This window comes from Pongo pygmaeus, chromosome 9, assembly GCF_028885625.2.
Source record: "Pongo pygmaeus isolate AG05252 chromosome 9, NHGRI_mPonPyg2-v2.0_pri, whole genome shotgun sequence".
In the NCBI taxonomy this organism is placed as follows: Eukaryota; Metazoa; Chordata; class Mammalia; order Primates; family Hominidae; genus Pongo; species Pongo pygmaeus.
Window position 1 is genome coordinate 40382496 of NC_072382.2, and position 19362 is coordinate 40401857.

Sequence of the window (19362 nt, forward strand, 5' to 3'; positions counted from 1 at the left end):
ATTGCTTTTATTGTAGACAGTTTGTGTTTTTAAGGCTGCCACTCATTGAAAGAGTGACAAGTAACACTGCAAATTTTATTAAAAATAGTAGTAGTAATGATAATAGTAATAATAATAGCTGAAGCTTCCATTTACTGAGTATACTTAATTTGCACCAAGTACTATACAAACGTGGGTCTATATGCGGTTATATGTGTGTGACCAAATAAAAAAGTTATCTAAATTATTGTTGACTAGCCCCATTATTGAACTTGAGAAAGAAGGGAGACATAATTTAGAGATAAGTACCTTTTTTCTGTCAAATGTCAAGCCTTTAATTCCAATGTTCACATCAAGAGCTTCCACTAGAAGTTTCCGTGCTTTTGCAGAATCCAGGTAGCAATCAGAGCACGGGCAGTTGTCTCTCAACCATACAGCTGGGTAGAGAGACTCTTCCTCATCATACCAGAGGATCTGCATCAAACGAGCCCCGTCAAGTGCTTCTGCCTTTTGGATGGTACAAGCCATGTTTCCGGTCTTCAGGAGTAGATGCTGTCAACTACCTGCTATGACAAATCAGTGTTAAAAGGAATCTCAGGCAGATAAGATCTAAACTTGGCCTCTGAGAGTGTGAACACTTCAAGTGGACTCTGGCCTCTGCTATTCACTCAGCTGTCAGAGGCTGTGGTTTGACTTATTGACGCTGGGACCTTTGTTCTGGTGAGAGTATTTCACATACTGTAAGCAGAAACACAGTGACTAAAAGTAAATGGGATATAAGTGCTGAGTCAGGATCCAAATGAAAAGAATTCCTTGTTTTTCTCACAGAAAATTCAGATATTAAGTTCAGAACCAATGACGTATGCACTTTAATAATTATGTTTGCATAAAAGCTCTGGAATGTTTAAGGAAGAAAAATGTTCCACAAATTGAAAGTGTAACAATCATCCCTGTCCTATTTTAACTGGTGCCCATTTGGACATGGCTTTTGAAAAAAAATGTTTTTATGATACTAAATTAGTAAACTTGTTTTTTTTTTTTTTTCTTTTATTATTATTATTATTATTATCATTATTATACTTTAGGTTTTATGGTACATGTGCGCAATGTGCAGGTAAGTTACATATGTATACATGTGCCATGCTGGTGCGCTGCACCCACCAACTTGTCATCTAGCATTAGGTATATCTCCCAATGCTATCCCTCCCCCCTCCCCCCACCCCACAACAGTCCCCGAAGTGTGATGTTCCCCTTCCTGTGTCCATGTGTTCTCATTGTTCAATTCCCACCTATGAGTGAGAATATGCGGTGTTTGGTTTTTTGTTCTTGCGATAGTTTACTGAGAATGATGATTTCCAGTTTCATCCATGTCCCTACAAAGGACGTGAACTCATCATTTTTTATGGCTGCATAGTATTCCATGGTGTATATGTGCCACATTTTCTTAATCCAGTCTATCATTGTTGGACATTTGGGTTGGTTCCAAGTCTTTGCTATTGTGAATAATGCGGCAATAAACATACGTGTGCATGTGTCTTTATAGCAGCATGATTTATAGTCCTTTGGGTATATACCCAGTAATGGGATGGCTGGGTCGAATGGAATTTCTAGTTCTAGATCCCTGAGGAATCGCCACACTGACTTCCACAAGGGTTGAACTAGTAAACTTGTTTTTATGAAGAGAATATTAATGCTTATTATTTAGTTAAAGACCACTGTAATTCAGAATATTGCACGTTTCTGCAATTCAGAATATTGCGCTGTTTCTGTTCTATCATTTGCTTTTTTACCTTTACAATACATTTTCTTAATGAAATATAGAAGTCCTTAGGTTCTTCAAGAAACTTGCTTGGTTTGTTGAGATTTTTTGTTTTAATACATATCAGTAGAGTGTGCCTTGTTACTTTAGTTACTTTATTCTGAACCTTTTTGGAGTACTTGTGTATACCTTCACATTACTTGGAATTACATGACTTACTTTTTATTAAAAAATCCAGCAAATTTAAGGACATGGACTATTTACAGGAGAGGAAATTTAGTGAAACAGAGACACCACGGTATTATGCTTGAGCACCTGTGTTGATCCTGATTCCATTAGTGACTATATATTTGGCCTTCAGAAACCATGCCAATGTTCTACATTTTACTTTCTTCATATGTTATTCTCCAGCACTCTAAACTTACATGGATGAAGTAGAACTTACATAGGAAAAGTAGAATTTATATGCGAGAAGTAGAGCTCCTTAACTTCGTCCATGTAATGATCTGCTCATCATTAACAGAAGGTGACATATGACAATGGAAACAAGACTTCATTGCCTTGAGATGAAGGGGAAGTAGGAATGCGTGCACACATGTGCGCGCGCACACACACAGACACACACACAGCTTATAAAATCCCTTCCAGGCACTGCAATAGGCAGTGGGAGATTTAGTGACAAGTAAGATAAAATTGCTCCCTGTCCTTCTTGAGATTATGGGAAGACTTTATGCAACATTAAGATAACTTAAAATATACCTTACACAACATGGAAGTAAAATACTTCTAGGTGGTTTCACATATGCTTCCTCAAATCATTGGCTTGGATAATTTAGTCGAGTTATGGAGCAGAGTCAATAGGAAAAATATTGCTTTGTCCCTTTAGCCTCACATATAGAGTTATCCAATAATTGCATGGGTGAAATGCAATTAATTGGCTCTCATGCTTATTTCTGCTTTGGAACTTTTTTTTTTTTTTCTTTAAACTTGTATAGTGATTCTTTAAACTTGTATAGTGATAGGAGAACACTATTACTTAAAAATAATCAAAAATTATAGTGTACTTTCAAACCTGGAAATTTAGCTCATAAGTCTGAGTGAGGAGCATTATGGAAGTCCTAACATCAATTTCTCTGTGGAATGGGTAGGGCATTTGAATTTCCTGACAAGACAAAGGGTTGGCTGGCAAGTTTTCTCACATACCTTGTTTCAAAAGACAAAGATGGCTCCAATGACCCTGGAATAATACAACTAGATCCTCAAATAACACTAAAAAAAAGAAATGTAGTACATTTTAACCTGTGTCAAGGGATGGCAAATATGTTCTGTAAAATGCCAAGTGGCATATCTTTTAGGCTTTGCAGTTTATATACAGTCCCTGCTACATATTCCTGTTTTTATTTTTTAAAACCCTATAAGAATGTATCAACTATTCTTAGTTCATGGTGTGCACAAAAACAATGTAGGCCACATTTTGCCCCCAGGCAGTAGTTTTCTTACTCTTGATCAAGTTGTCTAAGTTTATGCTTTCATTACGATGGAATACAATCATACTTAAATGCAAAAAATGGTTCTCTTTCCCTTGTCATTTATAAAGTTAAACTTACTCAAATATATAATAAGTATCTTCTTTGTGCATGCTGCACTAGAAGGTACAAAGATGACTTTGAAGTTCCAGACGACCAGGAGAAGATAATTATGAAAATAAACAAATATTAAGGCCAACATTGCTGAATGCATGTCGGTTTCACCTTGTTTTCCTTCCTTACTAGTACAACATTTTTTGACTAGTAAATATTTTGTCAGCTTTCTTTATAGCTAAGATTAGTTATGATATAATATGCCCAATGAAATATATTTGGAAGTTGCTGTGTAGGGAAATTTTAAAAAAGGTGATAAGACTTGGCTGCCATATGCTGTTTTCCCTATTTTTTTCCACTTCCTTTCTGGAATGTGAGTGTAGTATTGGGGGTGAAGCAGTAATTTGGCAACCACGAGGCAAGAAGCGGAAGTATAAAATCTAAAAGAAGTCAGAGTTCCCCAGGGTTCTGTGAAAACACTTTACCAGCAATAGATGGTCATGTCTGGACCTCTTTTTTACATGATAAAAACTAAATTCTTTACTTATTTAAACCTTTATTTGCTAGCTCATCTGGGTACAGATAAGTTGGATTTAAGAAGATTTGTGAAAGGTCATTCCACATTTAGGGTGCAGGCTGAGCCAACTACAAAGATATGAAAGTACAGTGTTTGAGCAGTAGAAAACATGTTGTTTGGCTGGAGCAAAAGGCTATGAGGGGAAATGGTGGTTGAGAGAGATTAAAAGGCATGTTGATACCAGATCATGAAGCACCATGCATAGCAAGATAAGGAGTTTGGGTTTCATTCTGTTATGAATGGGACTTTTTAAATATTTTTTCAGGTAGCAGATTTGACAATGAAGGTGATGACAGTGTGTATGGTATATTGAAAGAAGGTTAAAGGGTTAGAATCAGATACATTGTATGGAGCAGTTGTAAAAATGTAGTCTAGAAGAAATGAGAACTGTGGGAGTAAAAGCATATATGGGAGGACATATGTAAGCAATGTTCCAAAGATTTTCTTTAAATTGCCTGCAGTTTATGTTCTCACAAAAAGTTTTATTATTCTCTTTGCTATTGTATGAAATATCATTTTATGAAAGATAATGACTTTGTCATCAAATCAATACCAGGGGAAAAACTGAAAAACTTCTGTGAATTTTCAGTTTTCACAAATATGTGAAAATTAAACAACAAACTCCTGAACAACTAATGGGTCAAGGAAAAAAATAAAAAGAGAAATTAAAAATATCTTGAGACAAATAAAAATAGCACACATCATAACAAACTTTTGAGATGCAGTAAAAGTAGTTTGAAGAAGGAAGTTAATAGTGATAAATGCCTTCATAAAAAATAAAAAAAAATCTTAAATAAACAATCTAGCTTTACACTTCAAGGAACTAGGAAAAAGAAGAACACAGTAATCCCTAAGTTATCAGAAGGAAGGAAATAATAAAGATTAGAGCAGAAATAAATGAAATAGAGACAAGAAAAAAATTAAACTGAAACTTTTTTGAAAGGTAGAATTGACAAACCATTAGCTAACCTAAGAAACAAAGAGAGAAGACTCAAAATCAGAAATGAAAGAGGAGACTAAATTACAGCTGATACCACAGAAATACAAAAGCTCATAAGAGACTACTATGAACAGTTATATGCCAATAATTGAATAATCTAGAAGAAATGAATTCATTCCTAGAAATGTACAACCCACCAGGACTGAATCATGAATAGAAAATCTGAACAGAATAATAAGTATGAAGATTAAGTCGGTAATCAAAAACCTTCCAACCATGGAAACTCCAGGACCTGATGGCTTCACCAGTGAATTCCACCAAATATTAAAGAAGAATTAACACAAATTCTACTCAAATTTTCCCCAAAAATGGACAGAGAGGGAATACTTCCAAACTCATTTTATGAGGCCAGCACTACCCTCAAACCAAAGGCAGACTAGAATACTGAAATAATAGAATATTACAGACCAATATTCCTGGTAAACATAGATGCAAAATCTTTAACAAAATACTAGCAAAATGAATTCAATAGCACATTAAAAGGATCATATAGTATGATCAAGTGAGATTTATCTCTGGGATGCAAAGATGGTTTGACACACACAAATCAGTAAATACGACAACACATTAGCAGAATTCAGGATAAAAATTAGATGGTCATTTCAATAGATGCAGAAGTGGCATTTGATAAAATTCAACATCCTTTTATGATAATAATTATCAACAAATATGTATAGAGGGAATGTATCTCAACATAATAAATGCCATCTGTGCCAAGCCCACAGCTAACATCATATTCACTGATGAAAAGTTGAAACCTTTTCCTCTAAGATTGGGAACAAGACAAGAATGCCCACTCTAACCACTTCTAATAACATAGTACTGGAAGTCCTAGCCCGAACAATTAGGCAAGAAGATGAAATGAAAGGCGTCCAAATCTGAAAGGAAGAACTAAAATTGTCCTTGTTTTCTGATGACATGATCTTATACACAGAAAACCCTAAAGACTGCAGAAAAAACTTTTAGAACTAATAAATTTAGTAAAGTTGCAGAATGCAAAATCAACATACAAATATTCGTAGCATTTATGTATAATAACAACTAACATTCTGAAAAAGATATCAATAAAACAATTCAATTTCCAGGATCACTGAAAATACTTAGGATTACATTTAACCAAGGAGTAAAAGATCTATACACTGAAAGCTATAAGACGATGACAAAAAAAATTAAATGAGACACAAATAAATGGAACAATACTCTGTGTTCTTGGATTTGAATGATTAATATTGGTAAAATGTCCATACTACCAAAGTCATCTACAGATTCAGTGCAATTACTATCAAAACTCCAATGACATTTATCAAATAAATTTTAAAAGACACTCTAAAATATGTATGAAGCCACAACAAATCTGAGTGGCCAAAGCAGTCTTGAGAAGGAAAAACAGAGTTGGAACTATCACATTATCGGATCCCAAAATATCATACAAAACTATAATAATCAAAACAGCATGGTATTGGAATAAAAATACATATAAATCAATAGAAAGTGATAGTCAGCCTACAAATAAATTTGTGCATTTAAGGTCAATTAATCTTTGACAAAGATCCCAAGAACACTAAATGGGGAAAAGAAAGTCTCTTCAACAAATGGTGGAGTGTTACTAAATATCCAGATGAAGAAGTATAAAATTGGACCCTCATCTCACATCATACATAAAAATCAACTCAAAATGGATTACAGACTTAAACATAAAATCTGAAACTCTAAAACTACTAGAAGAAAACATATGGGAAAACTCCATGACATTTGTCTGGGCATGGATTTTTTTGGATATGAACCCAAATGAACAGGCAACAAAAGCAAAAATAAACAAATGAGATGGTATTGAATTAAATCCCTGCACAGCAAAGGAAATAATAAAGAGAGTGAGGAGACAGGCTAAAAAATGAGAGAAAATATTTGTAAACCATATATCTGAGGACCATCTATGTTTTTACTTATTTTAATCAAGTAAGTGAAGCAATCATCCTATATCATTCTGTATGCTAAAATCACTTTCAAATGGAGCCATGCTGACTCTTCTGTAAGCCACAGCAAGGCCCATACATCTGATAAGGAGTTAATCTCCAAAATATGTAAGGAATTCAAACAACTCAATAGAAATAAAACAAACTACTCAATTAAAAAATGGGCAGCTGGGTGCAGTGGCACATGCCTGTAATCCCAGTTATTCGAGGGGCTGAGGTAGGAGGATTGCTTGAACTCAGGAGTTTGAGGCCAACCTGGCCAACATAGAAAGACCCTACCTCTAAAACAATAAAAAAATTAAAAATTTAAAAAATAGGCAAGGAAATAGAATAGACATTTCTCTAAAGAAGACATATAAATGGCCAGCAGGTATATAAAAATGCTATCAATTATCATCAGGTAAATATAAACCAAAACCACCTCATGAGATATCATCTCACACCTGTTAGAATGACTGTTGTCAAAAAGACAAAAGATACGTCTTGGTGAGAATATGGAGAAAAGAAAACCCTTGTATGCCGTTAGTGGGAATGTAAATTATTTTAGTCATTATAGAAAACAGTACAGAAGCTCCCCCCCCAAATAACATATAGAACTACCATTCCAGCAGTATCATTACTGGCCACCTAGGCTAAGGAAATGAAATCAGTATGTCAATGAGATATTTGCATTCTCATGTTCATAGCAGCATTATTCAGAACAGCCAAAATATGGAATCAACTAATTGTCCATTGATAAATGAGTGGATTAAAAATGTGGTATATATCAAACCGATATCTATCTATTATCTATCTATCTATCTATCTATCTATCTATCTATCTATCTATCTATCATCTATCTATATCATCTGTCTACACACACACACCTGAATATTATTCAGCCTTAAAAAAGAAGGAAAATTCTGTCATTTTTGATAACACAGATCAACCTGAAGGGCATTATGCTAAGTGAAATAAGTCAGGCACAGAAAGACAAATGCAATATGATCTCACTTATACATGGAATCTAAAAATGCCAAACTCATAGAAGTCATGAGTAGAACAGTGGGTGCCAGGGCCTGAGAGTTGGGAGAAATGGGGATATGTTGGTCAAAGCATACTACTTATTCAGGATAAATAAATTCTGGAGATCTAATGTACAACGTAGTGACTATAGTTAATAATACTGTCTTATGTATTCGAAATTTGCTGAAAGAGTAGATCTCAAGTGTTCTCACCCCCCCCCAACATACAATGATAACTATGGAAAGTTATGGATATATTAATTAGTTTGATTGTGGTAATTATTTCACAATGTATAGATAATCATCACATTGACCATTATGTTTACAACTTTTATTTGTCAATTTACCTCAATAAAACAGGAAAAATAACAACATAAAGTGAAAAAAGATTATTAGTTTTAATTGTATGGACAGTAAGATTACAATAGTAGTAATAGTAGTAGAAGTAGCAGTAGTAGTAAAAGTAATAATAGTTTACATTTATTGAATGCTTTCTTTATGCCACTCACTGTTTGAAGTTGTTTATATATAATAACTCATTGAATCCTCATTTCAAGCCAAAGAAAAAATCTACTGTAATTACCCCAAAAAACAGAAGTAGAAAGAGGCTAGGAAATACTAGCATACAGATGATTTATCTTAGGTTCTTGTAGGAATAAGACCATTTAAAGAATTATTCTTATTTATTTTTATGAAGTTCTTTGTGTGCTGATATATATATTAAACTCAATACATTTTAAAAAATATATTCATTCATGTGTTTGAAAATTTTTTGGCTGAAAGTATTTTTATATAACTTGAAATGTGAAACAATACTTAATGAATACCCAGTCCAGGGGTGCATTTTCTACCATGAGGAACATGGTTCCTCTGCTTAAAGATGGTGGTGTGCCCATGTCACACCAACTATTGAAGTGATCACTTCTATAGACATCTGTGTCAAGAAACATTAATTACATTTCAGACTGCTGTTTTGAGCTTTCCATCTGTTTTTTTCTTTTTCTTCTTCTACCTAGGTTTGAATGAGAGTGGGAGAAGCACATTTCCAATCATTGGGGGAACCTGAGACTATTCTCTCCAACCCATTTTGCCAAATGGATGTCCTGAGGAAGGTGTTCCAAGAGAGGTGATGTCAGGATAGTGTCTGATTGGAGGGTGCCCAAGGCACATGGGAGAATGTGGAAGAACTGGAAAGACTTGGGTGTTGCTGATGTTAAATTACTTATGTATCTCTGTAGAAACTTGGTGGGTCATTCCTTCTCTTCACAATCCCTTTCTTAAATTTATGATAAACGTGAAAGGTAATCAAAACAAAAGCAGGGCAAAATGGGAAAATAAGTTCCCACGTTAACTTTTTCTGGATTATTTAAAGGTCTACTGGGGCAAATGTGATGAAAATTAAAAAAAAATAAAAAACATCGCAGATCATCAGTGTTTAAAAGCAAATGCTTTCTGGAAATTATAGCTTGTATGTTAGTTAACATGATTTGTTGAAATCTGTTTTTGTAATTTAACCAACTTGACTTGTTAGAATTGAGCTCAGTTGAATCACCATAACAATTTAGTTAGATGATAAGCTACGCTGTTTCTCTGAAGAAAAGAAAAATGTAGATGCTCCTAGCTATATAGGATGAATTTTTATCAGTGGGATTTCTTTGACAAATTAAAGAACACCTGTAAAACAAAAATTCTTATTTTACACTTATTTTTCTTCTTACAATTGTAATTTAGTTTATGAAATATCAGATTGGTTTCGGTGGGAAGCAGTAGTTTCACCTGTTCTGAAAAACAGCCCTTGGATTTTTGGCATATTCTTATCTGATGGGATAGGTTTCTTTTACTTCATATTAATACATGTGTGTAGTGTGTGTGTGTGTGTGTGTGTGGTGTGTTTCCCTCCTAATTTATTCACCTACCATAATTTTTCTCTTCAAAGTAATAGAAGTTTGTCTGGGACTTCTGTTGGGCACAACTAAATTGCTTGTTTTTGAAATTACTCTACTTCAGTGATGGGTTTGGGTTTTCTCCTTTTTTTTTCTTTTTCTTAATATTACAAATTCAAATTTGTCTCCTGATTCTTCAGCACTGTTTGGAAAATCAAGAAAGTAGCTCTGAAATTTATTTTATGCATTGATCTTGGAAATAAAAGTAACTTAGAGCTAGAGCTTTTAGAGCCAGAAAGAAACAGCCTGTGCTATTGTTGGGTCACAGGGCCTTCATCAGACATGCAGGGAAAATGGAAGCTCAGAAATGTTCGGTGTGATTTGTCCCAGCTCACACTGCTGGTTAGTGAGAAAGGTTGCCCCAAACCTGGATTTGCCAGCTAAGTTTATATGTATTAAGTGATACTCTTCAAGTTCTCATAGAAGAAATTGCAAAAGTGCTTCAAACATTAATTACAACTAATTTCAATCATAGGCTTTGGAGGGAATTCACAGGAAGCAGATGCAGAAACTTTATAGTTATTATACATAAAATTAAAATTGTAGTAGATTAATATGTACTGAGAAGGCTGATTTATCTACTAAATTACTTATCCCTCAGAATAAAAGTCTGTTATTTCTTGAGTGTTTTTAGTAAATGGAAAACAAGACCAGCATAGAGCTATGTTAGCAAACGTCAGTATCTGTTAATTTTCATCTCTTCCTCAGGAGAAGAAGTATGATGCTTCGATAAAATTCAATAGCCCTTCATGCTAAAAACTCTCAATAAACTAGGTATTGAGGGAATATATATCAAAATAATAAGAGCTACTTATGACAAACCCACAGCCAATATCATACTGAATGGGCAAAAACTGGAAGCATTCTCTTTGGAAACTGGCACAAGGCAAGGATGCCCTCTGACACAACTACTATTCAACATAGTATTGGAAGTTCTGGCCAGGGTGATCAGTCAAGAGAAAGAAATAAAGGGTATTCAATTAGGAAAAGAAGTCAAATTGTCTTTGTTTGCAGATGACATGATTGTACATTTAGAAAACCCCATTGTCTCAGCCCAAAATCTCCTTAAGCTGATAAGCAACTTCAGCAAAGTCTTGGGATACAAAATCAATGTGCAAAAATCACAAGCATCCCTATACACCAATAACAGACAAACAGAGAGCCAAATCATGAGTGAACTCCCATTCACAATTGCTACAAAGAGAATAAAATATCTAGGAATCCAAGTTAGAAGGGATGTGAAGGACCTTTTCAAGGAGAACTACAAACCACTGCTCAAGGAAATAAGAGAGGACACAAACAACGGAAAAACATTCCATGCTCATAGATAGGAAGAATCAATATCATGAAAATGGCCATACTGCCCAAGGTAATTTATAGATTCAATGCTATCCCCACCAAGCTATCATTGACTTTCTTCACAGAGTTGGAAAAAATTACTTTAAAGTTCATATGGAACCAAAAAAGAGCCCAGATAGCCAAGACAATCCTAAGCAAAAAGACAAAGCTGGAGGCATCATGTTACCTGACTTCAGACTATACTACAAGGCTACAGTAACCAAAACAGCATGGTACTGGTGCAAAAACAGATAGACCAATGGAACAGAACAGAGACCTCAGAAATAATGCCATACGTCTACAACCATCTGATCTTTGATAAACCTGACAAAAGCAAGCAATGGGGAAAGGATTTCCTTTTAATAAATGGTGTTGGGAAAACTGGCTAGCCATATGTAGAAAGCTGAAAGTGGATCCATTCCTTACACCTTATCCAAAAATTAACTAAAGATGGATTAAAGACTTAAACACAAGACCTAAAACCATCAAAACCCTAGAAGAAAACCTAGGCAATATCATTCAGGACATAAGCATGGGCAAAGACTTCATGACTAAAACACCAAAAGCAAGGGCAACAAAAGCCCAAATTGACAAACTGGCTCTAATTAAACTAAGGAGCTTCTGCACAGCAGAACTATCATCAGAGTGAATAGGCAATCTACAGAATGGGAGAAAATTTTTGCAATCTATCCATCTGACAAAGTTCTAATATCCAGAATCTACAAAGAACTTCAACAAATTTACAAGAAAAAAAAAACAACCCCATCAAAAAATGGGCAAAAGATATGAACAGACACTTCTCAAAAGAAGACATTTATGTAGCCAACAAACATGAAAAAAAGCTCATCATCACTCTAGTCATTAGACAAATGCAAATCAAAACCACAATGAGATACCATCTCATGTCAGTAGAATGGTGATCATTAAAAAGTCAGGAAACAACAGATGCTAGAGAGGATGTGGAGAAATAGGAACACTTTTACACTGTTGGTGGGAATGTAAAGTAGTTCAAACATTGTGGAAGACAGTGTGGCAATTCCTCAAGGATCTAGAACCAGGAATACCATTTGACCCAGCAATCCCATTACTGGGTATACACCCAAAGGATTATAAATCATTCTACTATAAAGACACATGCACATGTACATGTATGTTTATTACAGCACTGTTCACAATAGCAAAGACTTGGAACCAACCCAAATGCTCATCAATGATAGACTGGATAAGGAAAATGTGGCACATATACACCGTGGAATACTATGCAGCCATAAAAAAGGATGAGTTCATGTCCTTTGCAGGGACACGGATGAAGCTGGAAACCATCATTCTCAGCAAACTATCACAAGAACAGAAGACCAAATACCGCATGTTCTCACTCATAAGTGGGACTTGAACAATGAGAACACATGGACACAGGGAGGGGAACATCACACACCAGGGCCTGTCGGGGGGTAGGGGGCTAGGGGAGGGATAGCATTAGGAGAAATGCTAGGGTAATTAGTCAAGAGAAAGAAATAAGGGGTATTCAATGTAGATGACGGGTTGATAGGTGCAGCAAACCACCATGGCACGTGTATACCTGCACATTCTGCACGTGTACCCTAAACCTGCACATTCTGCACATGTACCCCAGCACTTAAAGTATAACTTAAAAAAAATTAGGACAGGGCGCGGTGGCTCATGCCTGTAATCCCAGCACTTTGGGAGGCTGACGTGGGCGGATCATGAGGTCAGGAGATCAAGACCACCTTGGCTAACACGGTGAAACCTCGTCTCTACTAAAAATACAAAAAATTAGCCGGGCGTGGTGGCGGGCGCCTGTAGTCCCAGCTACTCAGGAGGCTGAGGCAGGAGAATGGCGTGAACCCGGGAGACGGAGCTTGCAGTGAGCCGAGATCGTGCCACTGCACTCCAGCCTGGGTGACAGAGCAAGACTCCGTCTCAAAAAAAAAAAGAAAAAAAATTAGTAGCTAAATCTCAAGATTGTTGTGTGTTAATTAACCTCATCATCTGACATTTCAGCTTTGGAGAGAAAGGGCAAGAAGTTTTCTAGACATTACACCATGAAGGCTTAACAACATTGTTATTATTTTATATTTTAACTTTTAAATAATAAAATCAATTAATTTTTACTTGGTAAGGTGGAGGTTGACCAGACAATATTTGTAGTGCCTGCACTTTGACATCATTTGAATACATACATACTCTACTCAAGATATCTGCTACCTAAGGTTCTTCAACTTGAAATCTTTTTAAAATTGTAAAATGGTTATTATTACTATTTTTTAACTTGGTTTAATAAGTGGCTGAGATACTTAACAATTTGTAAATATATTCTCATGTGAATAATGAATTCTATAAAGCAATTAGAAGCCAGGTACAGTGGCCTGTAATCCCAGTACTTTTGGAGGCCGGAGCAGAAGGATTGTTGGAGGCCAGAAATTTGAGACCAGCCTGGACAACATAGTGAGACCCCCACATCTACAAAAGAAAATTAGGCAGGCATGGTGGTGCATACACGTACTCTGAGTTACTTGGGAGGTTAAGACAGGAGGATCGCTTGAACCCAAGAGTTTGAGGTTACACTGAGCTGTGATTGCATCACTGCATTCCAGCCTGGATGACAGAGCAAGACCCTATCTCAGCAACAATAACAACAAAAATAATGCCATTAGAAAAACCAGTCCATTCTCTAAAAGAGGTTCACAATTCTGCCTGTCTTGCTTAAGGCATTAAATTTCATGCAAACACTTCATTTGTAAATTATACAAAGGAAAACTTTAGCTTCACTTTAGTGGAATCACCATTTTCAGATTGGAACTCAAATTATCAAGGCTTTGTTTTCTGATGTAATGCAAAGGACTGGGTTTAGATTTTAGGAAAATTTCTAAATTATTTGAACCAGAACATATATTCATTATGAGAAACCTTATGTTTTTAATCAAATCCGTACCTGTAATATACCTTCTTGAGCTTCATTAAGGGAACAAAACAATTGAAGATGTGCACAGTGGCTTTAATTGGCCGGCATTTTAAAGAGGCATGTTATAGTCAGCTTTTTGAGCTTAACAAAGAGCCAGGGTATCATATGCAGTCACCATTCTTTGGGATGGGTTGTGGATTATTCAGGGAACATTTTGAAAATCCAACCAGAATCCTCCTTGCCCCATCCCCAGTCTCTTTTTAGACAGCGTTCTCTGTCTCCTCTGTATACTTTCTGGATCAGCTTAGATTGTAAAGTAATTTGACTATCAGACTAAGCCAAACATAATTGGGAAAGAGAAGCTGCCAAGAAGCAATCAGATCCACTGCATTCCAAAACCAAGCCTATTCTAAATGCTTGATGGACCATCCCCAGCACAGCCCACATGACTGTGAGCTACGTGTGAATGGAGTTCTAATTGGATGCTCCCCACCACCTCAGTCCACAGACTTGAATTCACAAACCCTTGCAATAAGGAGAAAAGGAAGTTGAGCTCAATCATACCTGTTCTCAGATATGCTTTACACAGCAAACCACCCAAAACTTACCAAGTAAAGAAACTGTCAGCTTTGGTCCTTAGATCCTTTGGAGAAGGAGCCTTCTGGTGCCTGTCACATCCCAGGAATGATCTGTCCCCAGTTTCCAATCTGATGTGGTACTTTTTCTTGGAAGCCTTTTTGCTCCTGGCAGTTTCACTGTGGCCCTGCCCCCAGACACGGCTGAGGTTTGTAAATGAGGAAGGATGTCTCAATCTGAAGGTGTAGCAACTACTGAAGGGAACTTGGAGGTTTTCTTGTCTTTGTTTTTTTGTGCTTTTTTTAAAAAAAAAAAAAAAAAAGAAAGAAAAGAGCTTTTATGGCCTAGAGGGGAAGCAGTTAGCAAGAGAAAATACTTTGACTACTGTTGGTTCCCAAAACCACAAAACCCCAGGACTCAATGCAAAGCATTGCCTCAGTTTGGAATCTTTCTTGATAGAAGGAAAAGCAGTTCTCACCTGTCTTACCTTCTATTTCTGTACCAGCAGTGGCAACAGCAGCAAGTGAACAAGCAGTTCACTTCTTTCCCACCTGTTCAGAGTGACAGCTCATTTATTGCACAACTCACTTAGGGCAGAGGCATTGAGATGTGCATTTAACAGGGAGGAGCTACCAGCGCTCACCCTAGCAGAGGTGAAGTGGTATCTACTTGTCAACAGAGTATTCCAATATGAGCCTCTTTAAAGGGAGCTTGAGTAGTTATCAGGGACTTGTAGAAAGACAGGGATTGGTCCCCTAAGCTTGATGCCCTCCTTTCTCTGCAATTTTGGCTGGAATACGAAGTAGTTTCCAGAGAGCTTGGGGCTTTTTTTGAAGGTACTTGGTTGCCCAGTGATTTGATTCACAACACACAGCCCTTAAGGCAACAAAAGGGAAAGGCCAGAATAGGCAGCATGCCAGGATTCAGAGCCTGACTGCCAGGCATACGCTTGGAGAGTGCCCAGTGCAGGGGGAGATCTTGTTGGACTGGTCTCAGGTCCTAGGTCCTAACAGAGTCTAGATTACATTAAAAGAAAGTCTGCAGGTGGAAACTAAGGTCCAGGAGAGAGATGCATGAGTCCTCTGCCCTCCTCCCACCTAACACCCCCTTCCTAGGCAGATGCAGAAGCAGCCTGCAACCTGTTGCTTCTTGCCTGAAGGATTCACAGGGCTGTGAGTGAGACTCAGTCAAAAAAGAACAAGAGGTAGCCACAGAGAGAGAAAATGCAGCCCAACTGTCTGGTGGCCTCCTTTATGGGAAATCTCCCCTTTCAGAATGTCAGCATCCCCTCCCTAAACGATGCTTTGTCAGATCCTTTAACAATAAAATTTAAACTGTTTCCCTGCATCTGAAGAAAGGAACCTCTTTTCCACTTTCCTCCTTTCTTCTCCCAAGTCTCCAGGTCAAATTACTGACACCCACTGGCCAGTGAAAACAACAGCAGGTTTTGTTTTCCATGTATGAGAGGAGGGTGTGTATATGTGGGTGCCGTCATAAATGTGACCAGCATCTTAAACCCACGGTAACTGAAGTTATAAGTACACCAAAAGCAATCAGATGATTATATTTTAATAATTCATGACATCACAGAAATACACACAATTAATTTTTCCTTTACACTTTGTACTTTAGTAACAATTACTGGAATAAATTAGGTAAATTCTGTTTCAGCTTTAAGAAAGTTGCTGACAAGAATGTGCCAGATATACATAGTTTTAATGTAATGATTAAATAGAACAAACAACGAATAAACCAACAAGTAAATCTGTTAATAAAGTTTAAAGACTTGCACATAAAGAATCGATTCTCAGAAACAGGCAAATAATCAAAACTGCTCTCCACTGTAAGAAGCTTCTTAAATGAACACGGGAGTGCAGCTATCTCTTTGACATACTTATTTTATATCCTCTGGATATGTATCCAGAGGTAGGATTGCAGGATCATATGAGAGTTCTATTTTCAATTTTCTGAGGAACAACCATACTGTTTTCCATAACGGTTGTACCAATTTACATTTCCAGCAACAGTGTATGTATTATTCTATTCTCACACTGCTGTAAAGACATACCTGACTAATTTATCAAGTTTACTGACTCATCGTTCTGCATGTCTGGGGAGGCCTCAGGAAACTTACAATCATGGCAGAAGGCAAGAAAGAAGCAAAGGCATGTCTTACATGGTGGCAGGCAAGAGAGAGCAAATGAATGAAGGGAGAAGAGCCCCTTATAAAACCATCACATCTCATGAGAACTCACTTACTATGACAAGAACAGTATGGGGGAAACCACTCCCATGATCCAATCACCCACCACCAGATCCTTCCCTTGACATGTGGGGATTATGGGGATTATAATTCGAGATGAGATTTGAGTGGGGACACAGAGCCAAACCATATTAGTGTACAAAAATTCCTTTTTCTCTACATTCTCTTCAATATTCATCTGTTGTCTTTTTGATGAAAGCCATTCCAACAGTGTAAGGTAGTTTCTCATTGTAGTTGGAGTTTTAATTTACATTTCCATGATGATTAGTGATTTGAGCATTTTTTTCATATATCTGTTGGACATTTGTATGTCTTCTTTTAAGAAATGTCTATTCAGATCCTTTGTCTATTTTTTTATCAGATTTTTTTTTTCTATTGAGCTGTTTGCTGTTGAGTGTTTCTTATATATTTTGGATACTCCTTGTCAGATGGATAGTTTACAAATATTTTTTCCCATTCCATAGATTATCTTTTCACCCTGTTGACTGTTGCTTTGGTTGTGCAAAAGCTTTTTGTTTTGATGCCACCTCATTTATTTGTGCTTTTGTTGCCTGTGTTTGGGGTCATATACAAAAAACCATTGCCTAGACCAATGTCATTACAACATTGTTCACAATAATCAATAAAGGGAATCAACATTAATAAATCTGAATTTGGGAAGAGAGGCCTATGGCCTGTAATACCTGGCTCCAGCACACCAGTGTTTATAATTTTAAGTATTTAGACACTGGTATAGGGACCTCAATTTGTATGCTCATCCTGGGTCCCCCAAATATTAGTGATGGGCTCTAGGGCACAGGAAAGTACCAGCATGGGAATAGGCATGGTGGCTCACGCCTGTAATCCCAGCACTTTGGGAGGCTGAGGTGGGCGGATCACCTGAAGTTGGGAGTTTGAGACCAGCCTGACCAACATGGAGAAACCCTGTTTCTACTAAAAATACCAAATCAGCCAGGCATGGTGGTGCATGCCTGTAATCCCAGCTATTCGGGAGGCTGAGGCAGGAGAATTGCTTGAACCTGGGAGGCAGAGGTTGTAGTGAGCCGAGATGGTGCCATTGCATTCCAGCCTGGGCAACAAGAGTGAAACTCCATCTTGAAAAAAAAAAAAAAAAAAAGAAAAAGAAAAGTGCCAGCATGTAGTAGAGTCCCTTAAATTCTTCTCATGTAAAAGACTCTGTTTGTTGTGTGACTTTGGGCAAGCCATTCATCTATAAATTAATATGTACTTTACAGAGTTCTTGACAAAATGAGACAGTTCATGTGAAGGCATCTAGCATGGTTCTTGGCATCTTATATACAACAAATAAATGTTGTTGAAAGAATGAGTACTAGACATTCAATAAATTTTAAGTTCTTTTTTTATTATCATATTTAGCGAAAATTCAAGTTTTTTTTAGTTTAAACTATTCTTAGGTGTTTGTAATTTTCTGCAGTTCTTTCTAGGTCATGACAAATGCCCATTTTTGAAGGAATTTTTTTTCTTGGAGAATCCTTTGTGATAGATATCTCATTTTCATAAAGTTCCCAAAGGAACAGGGCTCACACAGTGTTACTCATTTTAGAAAGTTTGGTAAAATTCCATTTGGCTGCATGTCTGTTATCTGAGCCTAGGGGAAGAAAGTCTGTGTTTTATACTCTGACTTTGTTCTCAGCTGCGTTTTGTATCCTGGGATAGTGGAGAGAAAAATGGCTTTGAATTAATACTTGAGATTTAGTCATTCCATATGTTGCCCTCAGTGAAGAATGTCTTGAGTTTTCAAGATGAACACATGAGAAATAAAGACATGTACAAGATTCAGTGGCATTCTCTCTCTCGTTTGCTTGGCTAATTGAATAAAGCTTAATGATGAGTGATAATTTATATTTGAAACAGTTGTCACCCGTGAACATATTCCATTGGTTGGTAATTTATACACGGTATAAGCATTGCTCTTTTCTCAGTAATTTCTAATAGCAGATGTTTTAACTCTGGCGAGGACTTTTTCTTTTTCCTAAAGTAGTTCAGTGTTGTTACATGCCCTAAATGAGCCATTTTCTCCCTCCTCAATATTTTTTCAGCAGCTGGACTTTCTTTTTTTTTTTAAATTTTTTACTTTATAGTGCTACAAATAGCTTTTTTTTAAACCTACCAATTACTAAGAAAAAGTCATTTTTGCTGACTCTTGTTTCTATAAGCTCAAATCCCTAGGAAAATTAGCAAAGCTCTTGTCTACAGTTTTCCTTTGTACCAACGAAAAAAAGTCCTTTCTCAAAAAGATCACCCAAAAGGAGAGTCCTATGATCAGATCACAAATATATTGAAAATGCATCAGAACAGGCTGCTGAGTGAAAACATAGATTTGTCAATATGGACATCAACTTAAAGTCAGAGCCTAGGGAAATAATCAGTAAATTTAGAAGTATATAGTAATTTGCAACTTGGAAGCCCTTACACACTTTCTTAC

At 36.6% G+C, this 19362-nt stretch overlaps 1 protein-coding gene across 3 annotated transcripts in view; it reads right to left on the minus strand.

Moving 5' to 3' along the window:
- The window catches only part of BBOX1 (gamma-butyrobetaine hydroxylase 1), a 95747-nt gene extending 80798 nt beyond the window's left edge, over positions 1–14949 (minus strand). Inside the window, exons 1-2 of one of the 3 annotated variants that reach the window (XM_054440335.2) lie at positions 14686–14949; positions 289–542 (exon numbers count right to left, since the gene is read on the minus strand). In XM_054440335.2, the coding sequence (XP_054296310.2) occupies positions 289–507 (219 nt within the window). In that variant the 5' untranslated portion in view covers positions 508–542; positions 14686–14949. Of the gene's footprint in view, positions 1–288; positions 546–14685 lie in introns of all 3 variants that reach the window. The other 2 variants (XM_054440336.2, XM_063671044.1) reach the window with 2 other exon arrangements.
- Positions 14950–19362: the final 4413 nt, after the last annotated feature.